Source organism: Marmota marmota, unplaced genomic scaffold, assembly GCF_001458135.2.
Source record: "Marmota marmota marmota unplaced genomic scaffold, marMar, whole genome shotgun sequence".
Lineage (NCBI taxonomy): Eukaryota > Metazoa > Chordata > Mammalia > Rodentia > Sciuridae > Marmota > Marmota marmota.
In genome coordinates this window covers 3538117-3564212 of record NW_025999924.1, presented here as the reverse complement: position 1 = coordinate 3564212, position 26096 = coordinate 3538117, and the positions used below count along the sequence as shown (strand labels likewise).

General features: G+C 36.0%; 1 protein-coding gene across 11 annotated transcripts in view; it reads right to left on the bottom strand.

Annotated features, from left to right (window-relative positions):
- Positions 1-26096, bottom strand: part of Pde4d (phosphodiesterase 4D) — a 1424195-nt gene that overhangs the window by 518074 nt on the left and 880025 nt on the right. The window contains exon 1 of one of the 11 annotated variants that reach the window (XM_048800099.1): positions 5389-9076. The exons of the other annotated variants lie outside the window; for them this stretch is intronic. Coding sequence (XP_048656056.1) covers positions 5389-5435 — 47 coding nt within the window. The 5' untranslated portion in view covers positions 5436-9076. Of the gene's footprint in view, positions 1-5388; positions 9077-26096 lie in introns of those variants that run through there. 11 annotated transcript variants of the gene reach the window in all.

The following is a 26096-nucleotide window of genomic DNA, read 5'->3' as shown; positions in this document are numbered from 1 at the left end:
TATATATATATATATATATATATATATATATATATATATATATATATATATATGCATATATATAATACATGTATATACTATACCTCTCTCTATATATATATATAATATATATCAAATGTATATATATATGGATCCATATATAATTTTAAAATACACATGTAAAATGCATATATATACATATATATGCTATTTTTAAAAAGTACATATAATTTATAAAATTTTACAAGACATATAGCCCCTGGTTGAAATATATTGTCTTGGAATATATTTATGGGCTGCTATTTCTCAAACAACTGGAAATACCATCCAATGTTCCAAATGATTATGAGTTGTAGTCACTAATGTGTAGCTGGGAGGTGTTTTGGAACTATTATTTAAAAGGCAAGAGGGGGCTATTGCAATACAAAATATTAATGAGCATTAACTTTTGTGGGACTTGGTTAAAGGCGGAGGAGGAGGGAAGGGTTGGATGAAAAGGAATTTTCAACCCATGACAAGAGAGAAACTGGTTGTTAAGGTCCCTTAGGTTCTTCTTCCAGTTTGGAATTGTGAAAGATCTTCCCTTTGCAATGACTTTCTTTGAGCCTGAAGACCTCAGCATTAATGGAAATAACATAATAATAGTCCATGAAAAGACTTGAAGGAAAAAGGGATAAAAAGTGAGGAATTAAATAGAAGTTAAACATCCCAATTTCTTAGCTGACAATTTTCGTATGATGGAAAAAAATTTTTTTCCTTTCCTTTCTTCCTTTTGTGGGGATTTTTTTTTATGATCTCCCCATACTGGGTCACCCACTTAGCCCACTAAGGATGTAACCTGTCAACAGATTAAAGTACACAGACTAATTTACTAGTCTATAAATACTGCTGGGACTAAAAATCATACTTACTTTCTATAAATGGTGGGCACACTAGTATTATTAATGGCAACTTTTATCCTCTATCATACCATTCCTAATTAAATTTATCTTAAAACTTAAACATAAAAATATGAATTTAAATATTTTGATATTTCAATTCTAGCAGCAAAATAGAAAGCCAAATATTAAGTTTAGTAGGGTCAAATATTATACAATGGAAAAATCTGTGTTGTATTGTATCCAAACTTAAATTTCTGCTTTATACAATGTGCTGACTTTCCTAATGAGCCCTAAGGACTGGTGCATAATTATGAGTCTAAACTTTATTGGCCAAAAGTGTTGACAATTAAATGACTTTGCCTAATAGGATTAAATCCATCTAGGACTCTGACATTCCCTGAGCCTGAAGACCTCAGGATTTTAGAATTCCTGGGTAGTTCTTTCACTCAGAGGAAGAGAAGTAAGTTCAGCTGGCCTGCAATCTCATGAGAAGATAAGCACACTCCCAATGAATTTCAGGTTGACTAAAATGAGCAGAACTCCATTATTTTGCATGAGAAATAGTATACTCTGATCTTCAATGCATACACTGTGATCAAACCCAACATTTTCACCATACTAAAATTCAAATAAAACCTGATTATTACATTAGACAAAACATAAATTCTGGAAATTGTACTTCTGGTTTGAATTTCTATAGAGTTAATGTGTGGAGAGAATATAACTCTTAAAAATGAGATTGATAGTGTTCAGATAGGAACATTTGTGTCCTCACTAAAAAGCAGGCCAACTTGCCTTTCTCTGAATATTTACTCATTGGTTAAGTTATTTGAAACATATAAATAGATATATAAATGTTATATTGAGAGAGAGATTTTTATCTTGTTTCAATCTATAAAATATTTATATCAAACAAAACAAGCTAGTTTAGGAGTTGAAACCTGGGTCTTCAGAGTGACATCTGAACTGTGACCTGTTAGACTAACTAAACTTTATGGGAACTGGATCTTTGGAAGGGACAGTTCAACAAAGTAAAGTCAGGGCCTAAAAAGAGAAAAAAAAAATGATTCAATATTGAGCTAAGTACCACAATCTTCCCATTTTTGCCTCTTGATGGGAATCAGCGGTCAGCATCACAAAAAGTTTGATAAAATCATTTAGATTTCTGGCCCTTAGAAAATTAAACCCTAAGTACCAAATAAGTAAATAATTAATCACCATCCAAATCACTTTCCCAAAACCTTCTTCTTCTGGTGTCCTCAGAGGACACTCTGAGTGCAGCACTAAACAACCGCCCCTAGTAGTGGCCTTTGGCTTCAATTTTCCATTGTCTTCTCTCTGAGTTGTTTGAATCCATCATAAAAAGGGATACAAAGGTATTCAAATAAAATGTCCTCCTAAATTTTACAACTTCAACATCATTCGAAAAGACCCTGATGTTTTAGGCATTAAATTACATTTTTACAAATCAGATTGTGCAAAGGGCAAAAGCTGCAAACATGTTACTCTATATTGTGTCATTTCTGATAGACTCTTACATGTGATTCAATGTTATGAGGCTTCTAAAAGGTCCTCTTAATTGTTGCTAAAGGGAATTTAAATTCCTAGAAAGCTTACTTGCATTTTCCTTCTTTTGACCATGCAAGGCCCATTTCTGAATTGCCAGGCTACCATTCTGTTCTCACAACTAGCCAGAATAAAACATAGGCACTATATAGTACTTGTTTACCCAGTGAGGCAAACCCTTATCTTTGTTTAGCTTGGCAATAAAAAACGACTGAAATGTGTAATGGAAAGAAGCCTTTGCAGTAAAATCCTCCAGCAAATACTTCTAATGTAGCTTCAAACAAAAAAGACACATTCTTCATACCACCTCTCTTAGCACTTAAGGGGCAGTGTTCTATTAAGCTGAGTAATGGGACCACTTATTAACTTTAACGTGTAACCAATACACAATGAATTTGTAATATGATTGTGCAATTACCAACACACCAGCCTGGGGGCAGGAGGATGAGAACTATTTGAATCACTACCTCTGATGAACTTTTGAAGACTACTCCAGACTTGGTAGGTCTAAATTTTTTCTCCACTTTGCTTCCAGAAAAGCAGAGGAGAATAGAGCCAGAAAATGCATCTCTAAACCCTTTTCAGAGGTAAACTAGGGCTCCTGACACCAAAGTACACATCTTTAACATGCTTATTATGCCCTGCCGTTATTTTATTTCCACCTTCTGATCTGCACCTCCATGAAGAAAGACCTGCATGAAGGAATAAAGAAAGGGGGAGTCTTTGGATGTGAAAAGGAAACAACCTGGCAAAACCTTTCTTAGCAGGAACATTTAAGAATGGAATCTGATACAACAGGGATGCTTACAAAGGGAAGGAAGGTTTCCAGTCAACAAACACCTAGAATCTCTTTCTGCAGTACTGAAACGTGAGGTTATAAATAAGAGAAAAATAACAACAACTAGGGAAGTTGAGAACCAAGCACAACACTAACTGGGTCACCTGGAAAAACACCACTACCTTTTTCCTTTGAGTCCAACTCTCATTGATGAATGCTTCAGAGGGGTCCAGAGAAGAACACACATACATAACATTCACACTCCACACTGGCTCAGCTTGGCTACAACAATAACAAACTGGTACATCATGCAGTGAAATGGATGAAGGCTCACTAGCTCCAGGCACAAAATAAGCAACCAGGGCACTCAACTTCTCTATAGTTTTGAAACATATTGTATTACAGATCCAGAGATCATGAATAAGCAAATTTGCATTCTTTCCAACACTAAAGAGTTGAATAAGTCATTTTTCCCAGTCCAAAGCAAAGGTAAGGTTAATGCAACAGAATAGAAGGTGTTTATAATGTTAGGCATTCAGAGAGTACATGCATCGTACCTATTGCAACATAAACAAATGGACTCAAAAAAACAATAGGACTTGGGCAGCAAAAAAAAAAAAACTGTTGCTTTATATAGGAAGGTAGACTTTATAGAAATGAGTATGGCAATTTTGGGGTCTAAGAATTCTTAAGAGGTGTGACATTAATCTTAAAGAAAGGCATAAAGAACAGAAGGAAAAACATCGGGAAAAGCCTACTATGTGCCATGGACTGCTAGCAGGACGGTTTAATCTCAGGATTAAAGGCTTCTGTTGTGAAATTTTCTGTAGGAATGTCAAGGCCCTATTGCTGATGTCTGCCCCTCACTAACAGGACAAGCAAGGCGATGACACCAAGCTGACACTGAGTGGGGAGCTCTGGTGATGCAGTTGGCAGTGGGCCACTGAGGTTTGCAGGCATGCCACCCAGAATCCCTCCCAAGCACATTAGAGACCAGGGACAGTGGACGTGGTCAGTTGAGAAGGAAGATACGCCACAAGGTTGATTCCGGATGTCTCTGGTGTTGATAGAAGATGAGCACCTACCTAGAGTGATAGGATGTCTCCAACCCTTGTCTGCAGTGGACTTTTAGCTGAAAGCCAAAACCTCTAAAACAAAACAGCAGGTGATCTTGGTGGTGCCTAAGCTATTAGGGGATTTTCATTTAAGACACTGTCATAAAGCAGCTGGAAACCCCTCAAAAACCTGTATTCACATATCTACTACTTATCTGGAGTCCAGCTAAAATATTTACCTGGGAAACACTTTGAAAATCAGACACAGTATCCCAACAACCCATGTTCGTAGACACAAATATTTACAATGTGCCTTTATTATGCATTTACAAAGTTTCTGCTGTAAGAGAGTGAATCTAGACCACCCTAGAGGTATAATAAAAACTAGCAATTTTTAAAATAATGGACTTTGCTCTTGTAATATTCTCAGAAACTAGTTCCTATACACATATAGACAAAAATTCCAACAAGAAATGGTTCAAAATAGCACATGTCCAAGGACTTTAATGCATTGCCTTGAACCTTAATACATAACCAAATATCCAAAACTAAGCAAGTTCTGTAAGAGTCTGAGCACTTCATGATTCATGTACTAGAGTTCTACTGGAATTCTATTGGTTCATTATAGTAAGAATATTTCTTGAATAGCTAAAATCATCTTAAATGAAAGGGACCAACACATCTAAGAATTATTTTAAAATCAACTCAAGTTAAATTTCCCTTAACCTTCTTTTAGAAATACAGACCAACTGATATGAGATGTCAGAAATTTAGGAGTGCCCTTCCCCAGGGAATTTTCAAAGAAAAACAGATAAAAACAAATCCCAATCCTCTCCTTTTCTGTTAATAGGTTGCCATTCTCACAGCTTTTTTCTTTTCTTTACCATGAAGTGTTAATAATTGTAAATGTCCTCATACTTGATTTCTTATTTGAAATACTTTATATTAACAAGTAAGTTTTTTATTGCATAACCATTACTTTCTCAGACACATTTGGTATTTTATATGTTTGACTTCTCATTCTCACTTGATACCAGCATTCTTGTTCCAGACAAATTCTCATCTGGTAGCTGTCATGGAATTTTAGAATTCTGAGTTTTACAAACTAAAGGGGATATTGATTACTTACCATATCCAGGAATGCCTTCTAAAGGGAAAATTATTCACGTGCATCATGTTCACAGATCTTCTGTCATTAATATTTTCCTTGTCTCCTTTGTTATATGTAGTGATTTTCACAGATGAATTCCAACTCTCTTGTTTGAGCAGCTATCATGGGCAATTATTGCAACAAGTATTGATTTCCAAAAAAAAAAAAAAAAAATCCCCCCCAAAAAAGAAAGAGCAACAACAAAAGCCCTTCCAGAATTTGAAGAAAGAAACATCACAGAGCACTGCAGGTATGGGTCCATCCATTTAGGTTCCACTAGTAAGTCAATACATTAAAATAACCAGTCCAACTGCTAATCCTAAATGATGGCAAATATTGTCCTGGTAAAATCCAGCTGCCTTGAGTATAAATTAATGCATCCTTGGAGGAAGGACTATGGAATGTGGGAAGAAAGGAGTCAAAAGACAGTTTCTTGTTATCCTTGTTAAAGAAGTGTTAGAAGGAAAATGGAAAACTTCAGGCTGCTTTGCCATGCTGTCCTTTAGAAATGAATATTGCTTTTTCTTCTTTCTTAGGCACATATTCATGTGTGGTCACTTTAACGCAGTGCTACTGTCTAAGACGTATAGGACAAAGACCTGGGCAGAGGGGCTAAAAACCATGTATAATTAAAGCCAACTTCTTCCTCAAATCTCAGAATTGCTGGTCTCCACTGCAAAAGTAGGAAGGCAAAGAGTAATTTCTGCTTTGTAGGACAGGATTACCACTAGCTACCATCATGACTTCAGAAGGTGCTGTCGTGATGAAATTCATTTCTGCTGCCTAACCCCATAATAAGGCTGTCTGCTCTCTTTAAGTAAAATGACTAAGCTATTGATCCTTTCACTGCAGAAATTCCCTTTAATCTGTTATTAAAACCATGTGTGGGCTTTTAATATTTTTGCCTTGTAAAGAAAATGAATTTCACAGCTGCAAGTCAGACGTTGTCTAAGAATTTGTTCCCCCACTGTCTTTCTCTTCTCTTTGCTCTCTCTTTCGGTTTTTTTCTTTACCCCAAATTCAGTTTCCCAATAAATGTCATTTACTCTGATGCTCTGATAGCTTCTGAAAGATTCTCATGCCCAAGCTATACAGACCTTCCATGCTTTTAAAACACAATGGCAACAGGCTCCTGCTGGAGTCCCCCAGCGCCGAATTTCCAGCAGAACCTTTGGAATCGTCGCAGCCGCCTTGTCTGCCCTGCGCTGTGCCGCCCCAGCTCTGAGGAGCTCAGGACACTTGCAGGCTCCCTGGTACTGTACATTAACTCTGCAGCAGCCCTGCTCCGCTGCAGACTGCTGCCTGACAGGGGATGTGCTGGCGTCAAGGGGGCCCTCTAGGTGGGTTCCCAGACACTGCAGAGTGGAGCGCTCCCTGCCAGCCTCCAAAGGAGAGTGAGTAAAAGGGGTTAAAGGAAGAGCTTACCCGCCCTGGAGGAGCAGATTTCTTTCAGTAAGTAATTACCAAGCAAGAAAAGCTAAACAGCAAGAAACCTGTAAATAACCTCACAGGGAAATGACACCTTAAACAGATAGATATTATTGTGGAGGTAGGTTTTTTTTATTTGTTTTCCATCTTATCCAATGAATATAAAGGGAATAAAATAATTGACAAATGACGAGATCTGTTCAACTCAGCTCTTTTAAAAAAAGAAGAAGAAGAAGGAAAAGAACAAAAATATGGGAGGTGGGGAAGACTTGCTTATTCCATTGGTAACCATTTAGCTACAGAGGTTCACGTTCTGATTTTGGACAGGAAATCCTGTGGAAGCCAGTTCTGCAGAAGTCAGTTAGACTTAAACTGCAATTGCGCATGCCATAAAGCTGCTTGTTTGATTAGGGGGTGTGTAGATTGGTGGAGTGCTGAGATAAAACATTGTAAGGCTTATAGGTGGTATTTTGTATTTCCTCAAGCTTGCCCCTTTGTTGCAAAAATTCTGTTCAATAATCCCCTGGAAGCACCCCATCACTGTTGATGCCATTTTGGAGAAGAATAAAAGAGTAAACTCTTCTAATAGTAGGTTGGCACTTAAATGGTGTTTGTTTGAAATCTGTAAGAGAATGGGCTTTACAGTAGCAGTGTATTCAATATTAATGTATCACTTTTAACTTGAGTATTTAAAAATGATGCTATGCAATTGCTTAATATTAAATGGAATACTGGCAATACTTAATATATCATGCCATTATCTTCAGTTAGGATTTCCCCAGTGAGATCCTGTCATTTCAGAAAATATTACTCAGGGTTGCGGGGAGGGGAATTTCCCATAAATTCAAAGAAAGAATAATATTTAGTTTTGAAAACTGCTATAGTTTGATCAAACTATGATCCTAGTAGTTTCATCATTCCTGGGAGGAGGAAGAATTGGTTGATTCCTTTAAAAGCAGTTTGAACTTTAGGTTCGCAAAGATGGCACCACAGCACAAAGGAACATGAGAATATTACTGGGAATATTATTGCAAAATCCTAATATTTCACTGGGATTTCCTGTAGACCAAACCATATCTTCCCACCTGATTTCTGTGAAGAAGCTCAATCTCTTCCATAAGATCATTTGTGATCTGATCCAAAACACTTTAGCCTCAATTTTTGTTTTTGTTGTTGTTGTTTTATAATATACTTTTTTAGTTGTAGATGGACACAATACTTTCATTTTGTTTATTTATTTTTATGTGTTGCTGAGGTTTGAATCCAGTGCCTCACACGTGTGAGACAGGTGTTCTACTACTGAACCACAACCCCAGCCCCTCAATTTGTTGTGTTTTAAAGCTATAATGTTTGGAATAAAACATCATATAGTAACTCAAATTTTGATTTTACACAGATATTTAAATATTATTATTTAAGAGGTAGAAACACTGAAAATGTCCCAAGCCCTGTTCTAAGAGCATCACATGGCTGTTTCACTCCTCATCACAATACTATTAGGTAAGGACTGCTATTAAATGAGAAAGTTGAAGTGCTCAAATGTTAGGTAGCTCGCTAAAAGTCAGCACCTAGAAGAGTCACCATTTGAAATAACAAAGTGTAGCCTGCATGCATTGACACTACATTCTAGTACCTCGGTGACAGTAATCATACCACCCTGCATTGGTCCTATGCTTCCTAACTAAATTCCTTTTACGAGTATTAATTTAACCACGCAGACGCATGCTAAGGATAGTAAAACTTTTATCATGACATTTTGGAGATGATGTATAAAAAGATATTATTAGTTCATTGCCACACACCATGGCAGCAGAAGACCTAGTAGAGAATTTAAATTACTTGAATCTGCTTAGTTTTCTTTGATGATAATGATTATGGACACCCATCTATTTCAAAACCTACATATACTTCTTGAATTACGTGAGAGAGTAGATCTCTATAAAAATTAGTAAAATGATGTAGAAATATATTTTCCATTTAATTTGCAGTATTTATTTGTCCTTTCTTCTTTTTCAGTCCTTTATATTCCCTTTTGCTTGTATGCCAAAGTGTTACCTATCATATCACCATATAATAGCAAAAATACATCTGAATCTTTACCAGGCATCTCAACACACAATAATTGTGAGCTATGTTTCCATAAGTGAGCAATGATATATGCAAATCACCTTATAAATAAAAGACACAAATAATTTAGTCATTAGATTAAAAGAGATTTGAAATTAAAATATATTTAAACTAAAAGGAGATTTCAACTGAATATTTAAACAAGCTTTTCTTACTTTTTTAAAAAATTTATTTATGAAGCCATGATAAGTAACAGAAAAGTGAAATTTCTGCTTGAAGGATAATAAATAAAAAATGTTAAAAAAATGTTATTTATTTCACAGTTCAAAGAACCAATACTATCAATTAATAATCACCCCTAAATTTAATATTTTTAAAGACTTCAGACAAAATAAATAAATAAATTATATATATATATATATATATATATATATATATATATATATATATATGTTTGGGGTGGGGTTGTGGCACAGTGGTAGAGCGCTTGCCTAGCATGTGTGAGGCACTGGGTTTGAGCCTCAGCACCACATAAAAATAAAGGTCCACCAACAACTAAAAATAAATAAATAAAAAGAAAAGATTTTTTAGAAATAGCTCACTTCTAGTATTTTTATCTTATATAGATCAGAAACAGGGCCTTAAGGGATATGACTCACAAAATTACAGACTGAAACTTCTTAAGAACAAAAATTTTCATAAATATGTAATCTTCAAGAAACAACCATTAGGCAGATCTAATAGGTTTGTAACTTAAAAACAAGTTCTCAAAAATGAATAATGTTGATGGGACTAGGGTACTACTTAACGTTTTTGTTCTACTAAAGATACTTGTCTTTTCATAGACTATCTAAGAAATATTAGAATAAGCCATGAAATGAGGATTTGGGAAAAAAGATACACCTCACACATTGTTGGTGGAACTGCCAATTGGTGCAACTACTATGGAAAGCAGTATTAGAAAACTTGGAATGGAACCACCATTTGATCCAGTTATCCCTCTCCTTAGTCTATATCCAAAGGGCTTAAAATCAGCATACTACAGTGATGCAGCCACATCAATGTTTATAGCAGCTCGATTCACAATACTTGAGCTATAAAACCAATCTAGGTGCCCTTCAACAAATGAATGGATAAAGAAAATGTGGTATATATACATGATGGAGCATTACTCAGCCTTAAAGCAGAACAAAATTATTACATTTGTTGGTAATGGATGGAACTGAAAATATCATGCTAGGTGAAATAAACCAGTACCCCGCAAAAAAAAAAAAAAAGAAAGAAAAAGCCAAATGTTGTCTATGATATGTGGATGCTGACCTTCTGATATGTGGAGGATGACCTGCAACAAGGGAGGATGGGAAAGGTAAGAATAGAAGTCTGTTGGATTAGGCAAAGGGATGAAAGGAAGGGAGTGGGGAGGGAAATAAGAAAGACAGTAGAATTAATCACACATAACTTCCCTATCCTTGTATTTGAATCCTTGTATTTGAATACATGACCAAGATAACTCTGCATTGGGTACAACCACATGATCCTACTTAGAATAAGTTATACTCCATGCATGTATAATATGCCAACAACACTCCACTGGCGTGTATATCTAAAAAGGACAAATTTTAAAAATTAGAAAAGTAGACATTAAGGAAAAAAAAAAGAAGAAGAAGTAGCCATGAAAGATTAGATGTAGGGACAATCACAGGCCCATTATTTCGGTCAATAAAGAAGTGCTAATTATTAGTAGGGCTTCATATATTGGTACTGGTTTGGTGAAGTTGCTGTAGCTATGGTACAGCCTCAGCCCTACCAGCACAGGGGCTGTTTATGTGTTGTTGATTTGGAGGTGTTTAATTTTTTATTCACATGGCAAACATTAGAGTTATTGGTCTTTCAAGGATAGTCATATTAGCTATCCTTGTATGAGAATGATGTAAGAAAAAATAGAATATCAACTTGGCAATAAAGTGAAAATTGCAAACTCAGAGGAAACCAAAATCACCAAGATTTTTACCAAAAAAAAATTGCCTGGTGCTCTCACAATCAGGAGAAGAAATATTAACTAGCCCGCATCCCTATGTTCTTTTCCAATAAAGTCCTTTTATGGCAAGGGGATTATGCTCCTAAGAGTGATAGTTTTCAAACTAATTTCCTGGGAATGTTGTGAGTTTACAAAGTTGTCTTAGAACAACTGAGAGGCAAAGGGGAGACCAGCCACCTCATGTTGTTTCCACCAAGGCTCTTCTCCTTTTGCAGTTTTCTTTTCCCCCAGTACCAGGGATTGAACTCAGGGGCACTCAACCACTGAGACACATCCCCAGCCCTATTTTCTATTTTATTTAGAGACAGGGTCTCACTGATTTGTTTAGAGTCTTGGTTTTGCTGAGGCTGGCTTCAAACTTTTGATCCTCCTGCCTCAGCCTCCTGAGCCACTGGGATTACAGGAGTGTGTCACGAGTGTGCCACTGCACCCAGCTTCCTTTTGCAGTTTTGTCTCAAAGACTGATTTGAAAAGAATCTGGTCTTCAACAAAAAATGTTCACAAAAGCATAACAATAGGAAGACAAAATTAGCACTCTTCAGGCACATTTTTATTACAGTATTAACTGTTTAAGACCATATCTTCTTCAAACTCCTTCATTAATAACTAAGTGACTAACTTAATAGACACTAGTGCTGATGCTGTCATAGTGTATAAAGACACACTCTAGTCTCTGAACTTGGGTGTTTCCTAAACACTTTAGTTATTTGTACTTGCAGATAGGGAGGGTGTGATGACCTACTTCACTGATGTTTCCCTTTCCCTCCTTGAGTTTCACTTTCAGCAAAGAACTTCAGTTTTAAATATTAAGATGTATCTTTCCATCACCCACTCATTCTGGTATGATCAATAAGCTCATATCAATGTTTGCCTCTTAACATAGAAGAAATAAAACTCTTCCGTATTTAGACATGATTTGGCAAGGAACTAAGTGATGATATTTTGTTAATTCTAAATGAATATTATTATATGATATTTTAGGAAAACTCCCATTCTTTCAAGAGGTTTGTTTACTTTTTAAAACAAAGCAAAACAAAACAAAACAAAATTTGGTCCCTCATTTTACATATTTTGGTGGTATAAGTATGTTTACATTTACAAACATCTCAGTATATTTTCCTGACACATTCTGCCTATATATTAGTGTGTGTGTGTGTGTGTGTGTGTGTGTGTGTGTGTGTATATATATATATATATAATAGTGTAGTATTAGGTTATATCCAAGGAACTAGACGCTACAATCAATCATTTGGATGTCTTGAGGGATATGACTTCTTACCTAAAGATAAAAGGCAAAATATTTTTACCTTTTCTATTAAAAATGTATGTGTACTTTACATACTTGTGTGCACATATGTGTAAACACACACACGTTTACACATATGTTCTTTCCCCCAATAAACAGATAAGAGTTGGATTCCATGTGTAGAGTGAGACTCAAGATAACTGCATACTCCCCACCCCACTCCTGCAGGAAGGGGATATGTAGAACCTCTTGCCACCCTTATCCTCTGGGAAAGAACAGCATCTTCCTATGTATATTTATAACACCAAAAACATTGTTGGCACTCAGTAAATGTTAACTAATAACCATGTTGATAGTGATGACTTTCACTTCTGGCAAGGTCTAGCAGACTCTGAAGTCATGCTGTTCAGCACATTCATAACTGAAATAAGAGAAGACCTTCATGAAGCCATGGTTCCAATTGCTAGGTGTTGGGGAAGTGCATCATGCTTCAGCAAGTTGCTGGTATATTCAATTTCAACATATTCTTTAGCCAAGGAAACAGTTTCCAATTGACAAATGAAAAGGAATCTGTTGAACACCTATTTGGATACTTTACTAAAAATTTTCATGATTTAGCTATTAAAAACTAGTCATTTTGGATCATACAAAGCTTAAATCCTTTAATGATGAATAAACACATTATAGAAAAAAATGGTGATCATCAATCACAATACATTTCACAATAGAAATATGTGGAATGCTTGCAAAATTCTACGTTTAATATTTTTGGAAGTCAAAGAATTAGAAAACCCAATGCTAGAATACAAAGAACACACTTAAAACTTATACTCAAAAATCAAATGTAGAAAAAAATCCACACCAAGTTTGAAGAAGAAAGTCAATTTGTGTTTGATTCTACAGTCCTAAGATATGAATCCTTAGTCTCAAATTCTTCCTTTAACTTTTAGTGTAATTTTGACCAATTCCCTAAATCTCTTTGAGACACAATTTTCTTACCTGTAGTATACACATTTTAGCAAAGTTATGGATTATTATAATTTTTAACTTATAGAGTTAAATTACAAAAAACTACCTTGTAATATGAAGAAGTCTTCAAATGATATACACATGTCTTTAAAATTTGCTTGTTAAAATGTTAAAAATACAGATTGTTCATTTAGACAACAGTTTATTCAAATCAAAATGAAAAAAAAGAAAAAAAAATGAAAAATGCTAGATGTTTCTTCTGGAATGAAATTATATTTCATTCTACTCAAAGGTTTTCTAAAGATTTTTTATTGTCAGAAATCCAATTTCAGAAATATTTTTATATCATGTCAGAAATTCAAAGGAATAAAAATCTTTCTCATATAGTAAAATAAATATTAGCTTCAAAATATACCCATGTTATAAAGTAGTATGGATTCCTAAAAAATAAACTGGAAAAAATATCTGAGATGACACTGGATTAAAAGAAACCCTCAGGTTTACAGAATATTATTTTAAGTGTGAATTCATCAATTTACTTGTGTGTTAATATGTAAATTTATGCCAATCAGAGGAAAAGAACCAGAAAGATATACACACACCAAACTACCTCTAAGATAAGGAAACAGAAGTGGACAGCATTAAAAAAGAGATTTTTCACCTTTTACTTATTTCTAAATCAATATTTTAAAAATAAGAATATGGCCATGTATTATTTGTGTGATTGAAGCAGCAATTAAGAGGAAAATATATTTAGCATTTACTAAGGAACAACAGACATTTTTAACTGACATCTATCTACATATCAGGATATCAAACCCAACTTTCTTATTCTTGCAAGAAAGACTTAAAACTCAAAGTTGAATAGTTGAATACAAAATATGGATTTAATAATACAAACATTCCACTGATATTATTGGTGAAATCATTATGGAATCTTAAGGATAAACATGAATAGCTGATTTACTCTTTTTTCTGTGTCTATGTCAGCACTGTAGCTGAGGCCAGAAGCAGTAATTAGAGTTGATATTAAAAGGAAAGCTACTGTCTCCAAAAGAAATTAAATATCTGATCAAATGTCCTGATCTTGTATATTAATATATTAGTAGTATGCTATTGTATTGTGTTAATATTGTTAATATTGTTACTAATATGTTAATATTGTTACTATGATAATATTTTTCTCCAGTTCAAGTATGTGGGTGTCTGCAAGCAAGTAGATTCCAGCCTGCCCTCCAGCACCCTGTAGTCCCTACAGCCTTTACTCAATTATATCCAGAATTGGTCAGGCCAAGAAAAAGATTGTTTTAAGTAGCAGGAAGAGAACTGTATCTGGCTGGCATAGCTGCGCATTCTTTCCTGGGCCCAACTGATTAGATGCATACAAATAGATGTTCCCTCACTGATAAATTTCATTGGTATTTATTGACAACGTATCCTTGATGACAGTTCTTGCAACACTCATTCTCTCAGTTAAAAAGTAACATCATCCAGGTCCCGGTTCGTCAGGTAAGGAGCTTGGAAGTTGCCCCTTAGTCCTAACAAGTTAAACAGCTGAACAAGCTGAAAAGTCAATAACTCTTCTTAGATCCACAGGAGATGTGAGGTCATAGGACAAACGTCTCCCCTCAGAATTGGAGGGGAGGACAGGAGCATGCAGAAAATCACCACACATTGGAGCAGAAACCTCCATGGGAATCAGTATTGGGGTAGAAAAATCTAAATCATAATTGATGAATTTCTGGAGGCTATGGCTGACAATCTGAGGTTAAATCTCCGGGGGACTCCAGTAATAAGGAGGGTACCATAATTATGAGTTTTATGTCCAGGATTTCAATCAGGGTCTTACGGGAAATATGGAGGAAAATTCCATCTCATTTCTGGCAAGAAGAGGGGAAAAGTCAACATTTTAAAATACTGCAGAATACATTGCTCTTCTTAACAAGGTCTTCCCCTTCAGGAGAAACTAATTAAGTAGAGCCTAACCTGGTGAGATTTTTTTTTTTTTTAATCAGAGCCTAACTGACCTGGGGAAAAGAAAATATCCAACTCCACCGAGCCATGGTCTTCCATGTGGGAGAAGGGACATACTGAACTCCACATAAAAAAAGGGAGAAAAAAAAATCTGAGAAATATTTGTGAGGCACAGTCTGGAGGCACAGGCTCACCAAAAGACTGAGACCTAATTATTGTATTATAGAACATTTCCCCTCCCCTCCATTTTACCACTACATCAGGCTTATTTATTCTAGTCCTTTTCCCCCAGTATATATCTAGCTAAAGGAAAATAAAAATTATGAGGAATACTAAAAGGCAAAAAGTATCTAAAGAGACAGAGCAAGCATCAGAACTGGACATCCAGAGATGTTGGAATTACCTGTTTGATACAATAATGGTAGGTACATTTCATGATGAATTTTGTCCAAATACATAAAATAAATGTACAACACTATGGGTGAGAATCCTCATGTAAACTATGGACTTTGGGTGATCACGATGTTTCTGGAGGATCACTAATTAAACCAATGTATTGCTTTTTGAAAGATAATGATAATAGGCAGGCTATGCATTTGCAGGGGCTTAGGATACATGGGCCATCTATACTGTTTTTCAATGTTTCTATAAATCTAAAATTGCTGCAAAACTAAAAATAAAATGTGTTTTAAAATGTAACATCAGAAGTATTAATTTGTCATACTTAGATGTCCAATATTTACACATTTTCAAAACAGTAGATATTAAAATCTACATCATTAATGGGAACAGATTCCATTTACTTTAGTTAACTATTGCTTGAAACAATAGTAAACCCATACTTTTATCAAAAATGTTTGGGACATATTTTGAGAATTAATAAAATATACACACCATCTCATAGCTTCTTTATTAATAAATGCAACAGAATTTAATGTTTATTTTTAAAAATGAAATTTATTCAGGAAATAATGCGAGTTCATCAAGGGAAACACAAAGGAAAAAGACAAATACAAAGAATAATCAAGTCATTCATAATTTCTTCCCACAAAGAACAGTCGCTGTAGTTTCTTCTCTTCTGTATCTCTCTGTCTCCCCCTCTTCTTTCCCACACCACTGACTTTTCATTACTGCAAAATATTTAACTAGGCCTCTGGGTTGGGTGAAGATAACTGCCTGAGAAAGAACTCTTGTATTTACCAGATGGCACAAGGTGGTGGAGTTAATCAAACCTCTCAGTCTCCTAGGCTTATTAGGGTAAACAGTCAGTCAAAGGTGGTTCCCAAAGGTTTTTATTCTCCTGAAACCCTCCTGATGCAATTTCACTGTGGATGGTCTCTTGAGAATATTCCTTCACACTCTCCTGCTTCTAGCTCCTTAATTTTGATCCATCTTGGAGTCTGCCATTATATTTCTTTTTAAAAAAACTTTAGTTATATATCAATGAGTAATAGTATATAGTAGATATATTTTCTATTCCAGGTAAAACTAAGAAATCATTTTTATTCATTGTTAAATGGAATAGGATGGATAATCTGTCAGTTATATTTTCAAATCTAACTTATTTCTTCTTTAATATACAGACATAGCAACACAGTCTTGGCTTTTGGTGTTTTTAATTATAATTTTTTGGGGGGAGTGTGTTTTCATAGTAATTTTAGTGAAAAGTTGAAAGCGATTACATCAACTCTATTAGTCCTTTACCATTTAAAAAACTCAAAGGTCCCAAACAGTAAGTTATTGTACACACACACACACACACACACACACACCATTGACAATTGATGAGTTAATTAAAAGCAAATAAGAGTATTATTTAAAATATATATTTGTATATATATTTGTAACATGTTACATATATACACACGCATACACACAAGTATGTATTACTATTTCTTCCTCTTGTATTTTCTGTGTAGAGGCATTGCTACTCCATTTCTTTCAGTTATCTTTGCAATAGATAAAGATTATCATTAGAATATACCTACTTGAGTGGTGGGGTTTTTGGTCTGTTTTGTCCCTGTATATCCTCCACAGCTTAGAATAATATCTGGTGCATAATAGTTGCTCAATGAAATATATATTGAATCAATTTTTTATGAATAAATCAGTCATTATGGCCACATGATTCTTTATGTTTGCCTACAGCTCCTAATGAACTTGCCTTCCCTTTACCCATATCCCATTCTGATAAAACCTGATTGGAGTGGTTGTGAAAACTTGACTTACTGCCACCTGATTCATTCACTGGGCAGCAAATACTAATATTCTATCTTTGGAATGTGAAAAGTCCCAAGTAAAAGTGAGACTATTCAGTCCAAGGTGGGGTTGAACCAAATGCCACGACTGAGGACCCTATCTGCCATTGTGGGTCAAGCAAGAACTGATCACCAAGAAGAGGGTGGCAATTTCAAAGGAAAGATAGAAAAGAGCAGACAGACATGGAAAGAGAAAGGGATGACTAGATGGCCCCCAAAGGAGTCACTTGCTGCCTTAAATCTGGAGTTTTTAAATCCAACAAACCCCAGCTACACATGTTTCTATAAATCTCCATAACTTTACCATAACTATAGTTCCTTTTTTTTTTTTTTTTTTGGTATTGGGGATTGAACTCAAGGGCACTCAATCACTTTGCCACATCCCCAGCCCTACTTTGTATTTTATTTAGAGACAGAGTCTCACTGAGTTGCTTTGTGCCTCACTGTTGCTGAGGCTGGCTTTGAACTCCCGATCCTACTGCCTCAGCCTCCTGATCTGCTGGATTACAGGTGTGTGCCACTGTGCCTGGCTCTTTTTTTTTTAAACAAGAGTTTGTCTGAGTCAGTTTGTTCTTTTTGAAGTCAAAATCTTGATGAGTCACCAAATAAGAAACTTTGTATTGCTATTCCTAAATTCTTTTCCTTCCTCCAAAATAAAGCAATTTAAAAGTAATGCTACAAAGAAATATGAAAGAGCCACAATGAATCAAGTTGGCATTTGATTAAAAGTTATAGGGTCAAGAGGCTTAAGTAAAAACAAGTTATTTTCTAAAATTACATCTATATCCAGATGTTCTAGAGACTGTTCTGTTTCTTTGACAACAATTACGTCCCAGTCAAAATATTAGCTCATTTTTTTTTCTTAAATGCCTTTCATATTTTTTTCACTGCATGTCAATTAGTTTCAGATAAGGGGAGAGAGAGAGAGAGAGAGAGAGAGAGAGAGAGAGACTAGAAAGAGGATATACACTATAATTTTTTATTAGCCTTTAGGAAAACTCAGTACTCAGAAGGTGAAGTTCTTTTCTAGGGAGAAAAATAGAGCATCATATGATCATAAAAACAATAAGTGAAAAGCTAGAAAATGTTCAGACGTATTAAAATTAGAACCAAAGTTTTGGAATAACTAGTAGTTTCAAAATCAATATGATATAATTAAAATATTCTATGCTTTTCATTGTAAAATAAGTTCAAGGCTAGTTATTAAATCTCAGTTTCCCACTGCACACAGATATCTTCTCCCTCACCTAGCATTTTCCACCTTCTGCTCTGCTGATTATTCTGTGCTCATGTGAGGTTTAATCCATAATGCTGAGTACTTGAAGCTATCCATTAATATGCCTTTCTCTGTAATTGGAATATTCCACATCATGGGAACAAATTTTTACTCCTCACACTTCAGATAGAGCCCTAATATCCAGAGTATACAAAGAACTCAAAAAATTAGACAATAAGATAACAAATAACCCAATCAACAAATGGGCCAAGGACCTGAACAGAGACTTCTCAGAGGAGGACATACAATCAATCAACAAGTACATGAAAAAATGCTCACCATCTCTAGCAGTCAGAGAAATGCAAATCAAAACCACCCTAAGATACCATCTCACTCCAGTAGGATTGGCAGCCATTCTGAAGTCAAACAACAACAAGTGCTGGCGAGGATGTGGGGAAAAGGGTACTCTTGTACATTGCTGGTGGGACTGCAAATTGGTGCGGCCAATTTGGAAAGCAGTATGGAGATTNAAATCACCACCTTGTTTTTAAAATACCAGAAGTCATACAGGAAGGAGGGACACAGAAGACAATATAAAATCACCTATCTCCCATATCTCCTTAATTACTCCCCAGCCAGAAGTGCAGGTCACTGGAGATGAGGCTACCCATGTGTGTGTGAGAGGACTGAATAATTTTTGTTCTGAGAGGAGATCAAGCAACTTTGTAGCCCCAAATCTCCAGTGGCCTCTCTTCACAGACTGCAGGTACCAAAAACAGGTGACAGTCCTACACTCCTAACCCAAAGGAGTCCTAAGAGAGAAGGGGGTGAAGAAAGGCAAAGGAAAGTCAAAGAGTAGATTGAGACAGAAAGACACCACTCTCAATACTATCTTCCACTCCCTCTATGAGTGACTACTTTCTACACCTTTACTGTGAATTTATTCTGGGATTGCACATAGGCATTTTAAAACTGAGACAAACATTTGCTGGAAGTTTTAAATCATTTTCCTTGACTTTCCTCTCAAATATGAGAGATAGGAGAAATATGCAAGTAGAGATACAAAAGTGATAAGGTACTGTCAAGAACTTTTTAAAATATTTGTAAACTAGGGGTTAGGAATATAGCTCTGTGGCAAAACATTTGCCTAGCACATGCAAGGCCCTAAATCTGATCCCCAGGATTTAAAACAAAACAAAACAAAACAAAACAAAAAACTCTAAATTAGTATCAATACTTTACCATATTTGTTGAAATGCATGTGATATGTATCAATTGCCCATTTTATTTTACTATCCCACTGCCTCCTTAAATTTTATTTAGGGGGAGTATCTTGTGACTTTCAGAGCACTGTTAGGAAACAGCTTTACAATTACTCAGATTCTATTATAGTCAGGCAGAATCTATTTAGAAATTAGAATACCCACTCTAGATTACAGTCCCAAACTCCACACTTCCCCCTCCGTCTCAGCTGAACAGATAACTGCTTGGGTGAGGAGAATGCCATGCAGGACGGGGTACATCCTGGCTTATCTGCTGTTGCCACTGACTGCTCTGGGATTAGGGGCTTCGGGGAGAGAGGAAGAAAGAAAAGAGATCAGCTTTTCTCCTCTTGAATTGGCACTGCTGTAAGATGGCACCTCCTGTTGGGGAGCTGGCAGATGTTGAAAGCTGCCTGTTTGTCTCGTGGGCACTTTTGTGGGTTCATCAGCAGCATCCCTGCAGGGTCCCCTGGCTGCAACTCCTGCGACTCAGGCAGAGCCTGTGTTCCAAGTACTGCTGGTTAATCAGCCCCCCACTAAGCCCTCAGTTTCTAGTGGTCCAATGCATGCAAACTCTGGCTGTTGGAGCCCAACTGCCTTTCTAGATTGTTGTCTGGGGAAGGACAAAAAAACGGCTGAAGGTTAGGACTCCGTCTTGTGTGTGCTGTGAATCTCCCACCATTGATGTCTCTTCTTCAACTCTGAAGTCATCATTAACATGAAGATGACTGCAGCTCCCTTTGAGGAGAGGAGGGGAAGAATCACATCATTACCCACTTCTCTCTCTCTCTTAAATATTTACATAAGTTCTTTTACAGGCAAGAAAGGGTTCACTGCCTTTGGACCTTGTGCCTGGCTATGGCCACCCATCTTGTGCTAATCAAGAGTCAGCCTGAGCAAAAGGGCAACACCAGCACCAAGCAGAACCTAGCTGAGGTGCTAAATAACCAACCCTGGAACAGTCTACCTTGACCCTTCACATTCCAAGACAGCTGCTTTTCCTTATTGGCTTACCTGGTAAGTCAGGAGCTCTGAACTGATAGCAAAAAGCATCTTAACTGCTAAAGTCCACAATGAAATATTTATTATAATCCAAATGAGGACCCTTCTCAGTAGGTAATCAAGTTAGACAGGAGAGGGACATTTGTGTTTTTTACTTCTACTGTTTTTTTTTTTCTTCCTAAATGGCTGGTTGGTGAGCTCATCTGCCACAAAAAAAAAAAAAAACACTTAAAAACCAGATGTTTAGGTGAATTTTCAGAACTGCAATTGCTATTATTGAATTGAAACAACAGCTGTGATGACACCTATGATAACAAATGGAAATGAAAACAAACAAATCTGCGTTCTCAACTTTTGAATCAATCATTTTTCTGTAGGCTTGGAACTTTCTTGCAGTTCATGGGGAAACCAAAGAGGCGTCTACTATTACACGATACTGTCAATATCTAGGGCAATGATCACATGCCATCTTAGAACATCAGAAGACAAATGTGTGTGACAAAAACACTTTGGAAGTCAAATTGTACTGAATGACCTCTTTTACTGTTCCATACCACGATGTGGGTGTGCTTATATTAAATCACTTTCTGAGAAACACTAGGTGACTAATTTGTGACAACAATATGTTTGCAGACTAACACATTCATAAGAACAGCAGAATAATGAGCTAATTTGTAAATTGCCAGATGGAATTTACTGAAAGCCGGTGGCCTAAGCTATCATAATTGTCTTTTATACTCCAAGAAGACAATCCGGTAATCTTGCTACTCAAATCTTTGCTTTGGGATAAACAGGCCAAGGTATAACCAAGGCTTTTCCCATAAAAGTAAGCCTCTGGTGTTTGAAGATGCTTGCACCTGGGACCCCTGAGTGAATGACATCCCATAATGAGAGCTCATTCATCTTAACTGTCCTGGAGTCCATGCCACTGTTGTCTTCTGATGAGGTTGTGTTGTTTCACCAATAGTTCACAAATGCTGAGGTGCATTTCCCTTTAGGGCCATACCGCTCTTTTTCCTCTGTTGGTGTGCCTCCACTCACTGAAACAGGTACCTTGTTCACAGCACTTTTGATATTACCTTTTCTGATTTGCTTTCTTTTTCCTAAATCAGTCTAGGTATGATTTCATCCCTCTTATCAATAGTCTTACTCCCCGACTTCTTCATTTCCCAAAACTTCTTGATAACCTAAACCCCAATTATGGATTTCTACATTACATTACCTCAGAGCCCTAAGTGTAAAACATCTGTGACATTAAATAATAGAAGTTTTTAGTTCTGAAGAAAGTGTTTGGTGGATGGAACACAGGTTTTTAGTATCATTAGACAGAAATTTGTCAATGGCACTTTGTTTACTTTGGGCTCATTTTTTACCTTTCATGAATTTTAATATTTCAGCTGGAAAACAAAATGATGTATATCTCTTAGATTTGTTTGGTATTCATTTAGAAGCTATAGATTCATAGCACGTGAAAGAATTCAATACACACTGGTTTTCCTTGACCTCTTCACATGTTTACCATCTAGCTGATGACTGTAATGGTGAGAATGTTAAAATTAGAAAGAAGGAAAACAGCAGCGTAGAAACAGCAGAAGGTGGGATAAAGTACAATTCTCAAATGATTACTGATGTGAGTTGTCATGGTCAGCTGTGAACAAGGCCATGGTATGTTTTTTTGTTTGGTTTGCCTTAAGGAGAGCCTATAGATTAATTAGAGTAAAATCAACAACCTCAAAGGAAGATGAGAGATGGATTCAAATAAGCATCTCAGAAGAAGAACTACAAATCACAAATAGCCATTTATATGTTGAATCTCACCGGTCACCAAAGAAACTACAGTGAGGTATTTAGTCCATCACAGTGGTAAAGAAAAAAACCTTTTAAAATGACTAAAAATATCCAATGATAGTGAGGAGATGTGAATGGTAAGCCTGTTCACAGTTGGTGGAAACATGGTCTGGGAATGATCTTTTGATAATATAATGCAGCAGGTTTTTAAAAAATGTAAAACACATATACCATTTGATAAGAAATCCCATCTGTAACAGTCTGTCCCACAATGACTGGGCAAATGAGAATGAACACGAACACACACACACACACACACACACATACACACACACACGTATTCTTTTTTGTACTGTTTATAATATTTTACAAAATGCTGTTTCTGTCTCTCTGATCATCGCTGACTTCCTGAGATTGAACCAGTCTTTTCTGCTCCCTGCCAGTGATTTCCAAGTTCCAAACATATAACAGGATCAAGGATGCTTAAAAGTGCATATTGGTGACAAATAGTCAAAATATTTTTATTGTAATCAATGATACAGATTTACCAGATTTGTAGTTGACTTGTTTCAGAGGTAAAAAAAAAAAAAAATGAGTACTTTATAATTCCCACTCCTAAAAAGTTTTTTTGTACCCATTTAAAATTTTGAACCATTTCATAAAATAATTGATTTTACTCAACTCTTCAACCCTCTGTAAATCTTACATAATTTTTTATTAGAAACTTGTTATTTTTCAAGACTTAACATTTAAAACATCTCACCAGGCACAATTTTGTCTTGTGTTATTTTTTACCTCTACTATAGCACACATAGGGCATTGCTGTTGTACTTTTCCTAACATTTAAAAAACAGAAAACATAGTCCTTAGAGGCCCAAACTGCTGTCATTTATCCCAGGAGTACAAATATTCTCCAGTGAAGGTCCAAACTCCTGTTATTCTCACTCTTGGAGCCTGTTCTTCAATAAGATTCTCATCTTCTTATAATATAAAATGGGGACAGGGTAGATGGTATCTTTCAAATACAGAAACCATGCTTCTCATACCATTGCCATGTCACTTTTCCTACTGGTGGTGGTGGGATTACACTTCTGTAGTCATATTACCTGGATTAAGGTGACATGGTTAAGCATATCTGTTAGTGAACTGTCTGACCTGGGCTTTGAGGAAGAAGAAATGGAATTCTTACATTTCAAATGGAGACTCATTGAACTGATAGTCAGCACAACTTGTTTACTTTATTATAAATAACTAAAATCCAACATTGAAAAGTAAAATAATACCTTATTTTTCAAGAAAAATCATACTATACAAGACTATAATTACTTCATATATGTGTATATGAAGTAATATATATTGCTACTTTTTCAGAGAAATGCCCTTGGAGAAAATCCTTCACCAGAATGAGTCCCAGATCAGTTGGCGTAAACCTGACATCTGTACATTTCTAGTAACAGAAATTTAATCAATCTGTTCAAAAGAATACAGTGTTTAACTGAAGACACTCTATTAATAAGTAGCATAAGGAACTAATTAGCTTTCTTCCACATATCATTTTGAAATATGCAATAGCCTATTGGAAATAAGACAAGAAGAATGAAATGATGCTAACATTTTGAGGGGGGAGGCTTTGTGCACTGAGGCTTACTTATTTCCTTTGAGATTCACAGCAAAGTAAGTATTGATATCCTGTGTTTTCTAGATGAGTAATTTGAAGAATCTAGAGATGTTAAGTTATTCACCCGTGGACCCAGACAGTAAAGGCTGAGCTGTGATTGGATTTCCAAGTCTACCTTCTCCTATCACACTATGTTACCAGCATTGCCTCATTTAGATGTGGCCAGAAAGGACTGGTTGGAAGGGGTGCAATTATAGAAGTGGAAGATGCAATAATAATGACCATGAGCTCTGCAACTAGTAAGTACCAGGAACTGTGCTAAATACTTGGCTATCTTCATTTACTATTCCTCAAAATCACTACTAGCTTGTCCATTTTGCAGTGAGGAAGTCACAGCACTGAGTAGTTAAGAAATTCACCCAAAGTTGAACAGTAGTTAATAAGTCCTATGATGAGTGCATAAAATTTCATTATTCCTTTACTATCTACCCATCTACCTACCTACCTTAAAGAGCAAACAGTCAAATGAGTTGGATTACAATTTACAGATTTCATGTAACCTGGGGAGTGTTACTCGTGTCATTTTGTTAATAATATTTCCCCCCTGCCTTTAGGATGTCAAAATGCCTTCTGGGGATATTGGAAGACACTCTACTGGCATTCTGCTTATGTCTATAGATACTTATAGAATAAGGCTATGGTTTGATTCCCAACCCTATTAATGGCTCTAATGCCTCATTAAAAATATCTTGCTTTAGTTGCTCTATCACAAAAAATAAAGCAACTAGGTGTCTTTGTTTAAAAATGCTAATATACAATTTGGCAAACATTTTATCTTGTCTCCTTGGCTGGTATTTCAGGGATTATTCATCTAGCATTGAGTGAATGCCCAGCATTCTAGCCCCTCCCCTTTCCTATTTATTATCAAGCTGCAGCAGTGCAGCATTGAAACATTTGATCATTTAGATCATTAAAAATCAATCCAATGACCAAACAGTTCTGTACATTTTAGAAAAATGAGCAAAAGTATAGTGTTCGATTGCTATTATCTTGCTCTGGGTTTTCTTTTTACAGTTGCCAGGAAATTCATTTGGTAGAATTGATTAAACCACCATGCCAAGGAGAGAGGGGGAAAGCAGAGAAATGTAAACACAGTGAGCTTAGAGGCGAGGGCAATGATTTTCTTGGGACTGAAGTGAGATGTTGCTGGTGGAAGCAGGAGGGGGCGGGTGGGAGGAGAAATCTGGCGTAAAGTGAGCATATTGTAATTTGGGATATAAGAGATTCAAGATGGTAGGATAAAATCAAATAAAACGCAGAAATAATAGAGAAAAAAGGAAGGAAGAGGAGGTGAGCTATCCATGTGTTTCTCACAGACCACCTGTACTGGCCAGTTTGGCTGAATTAATCCATGAGACAGCACTGGGATGATGATAAGAAGCTGATTTAAGGATTTCGGTAAATAAAACTCTCTCTACAGCAGGAGAAGACAGGGAAGACCTTCTAGGCACACTGAGTTTCTTGCTTGTTCAGGCTTTTTTCTGTAAGAATAATTAATAAAGAAAGGAAACTAAATTTATTTTTGCTCAAAAAAATAATGAATGCACACAAATTCAAACATGTACCCCCCTATTTCTTATTGTAGTGTTCATACATATTCCCTCCCCTCACACAGGAACTGCCTTCTGCTAACAGAAGTGAATTTTCCCCCTAATATCTTTCAATGATTTCTTGATTAATATAAAAAGAACCCTCATTTATGAAATCACAGTGTGCTGACAAGGATGAATTTTAATGTGGGGTTTGTGTCACTGTGCCACT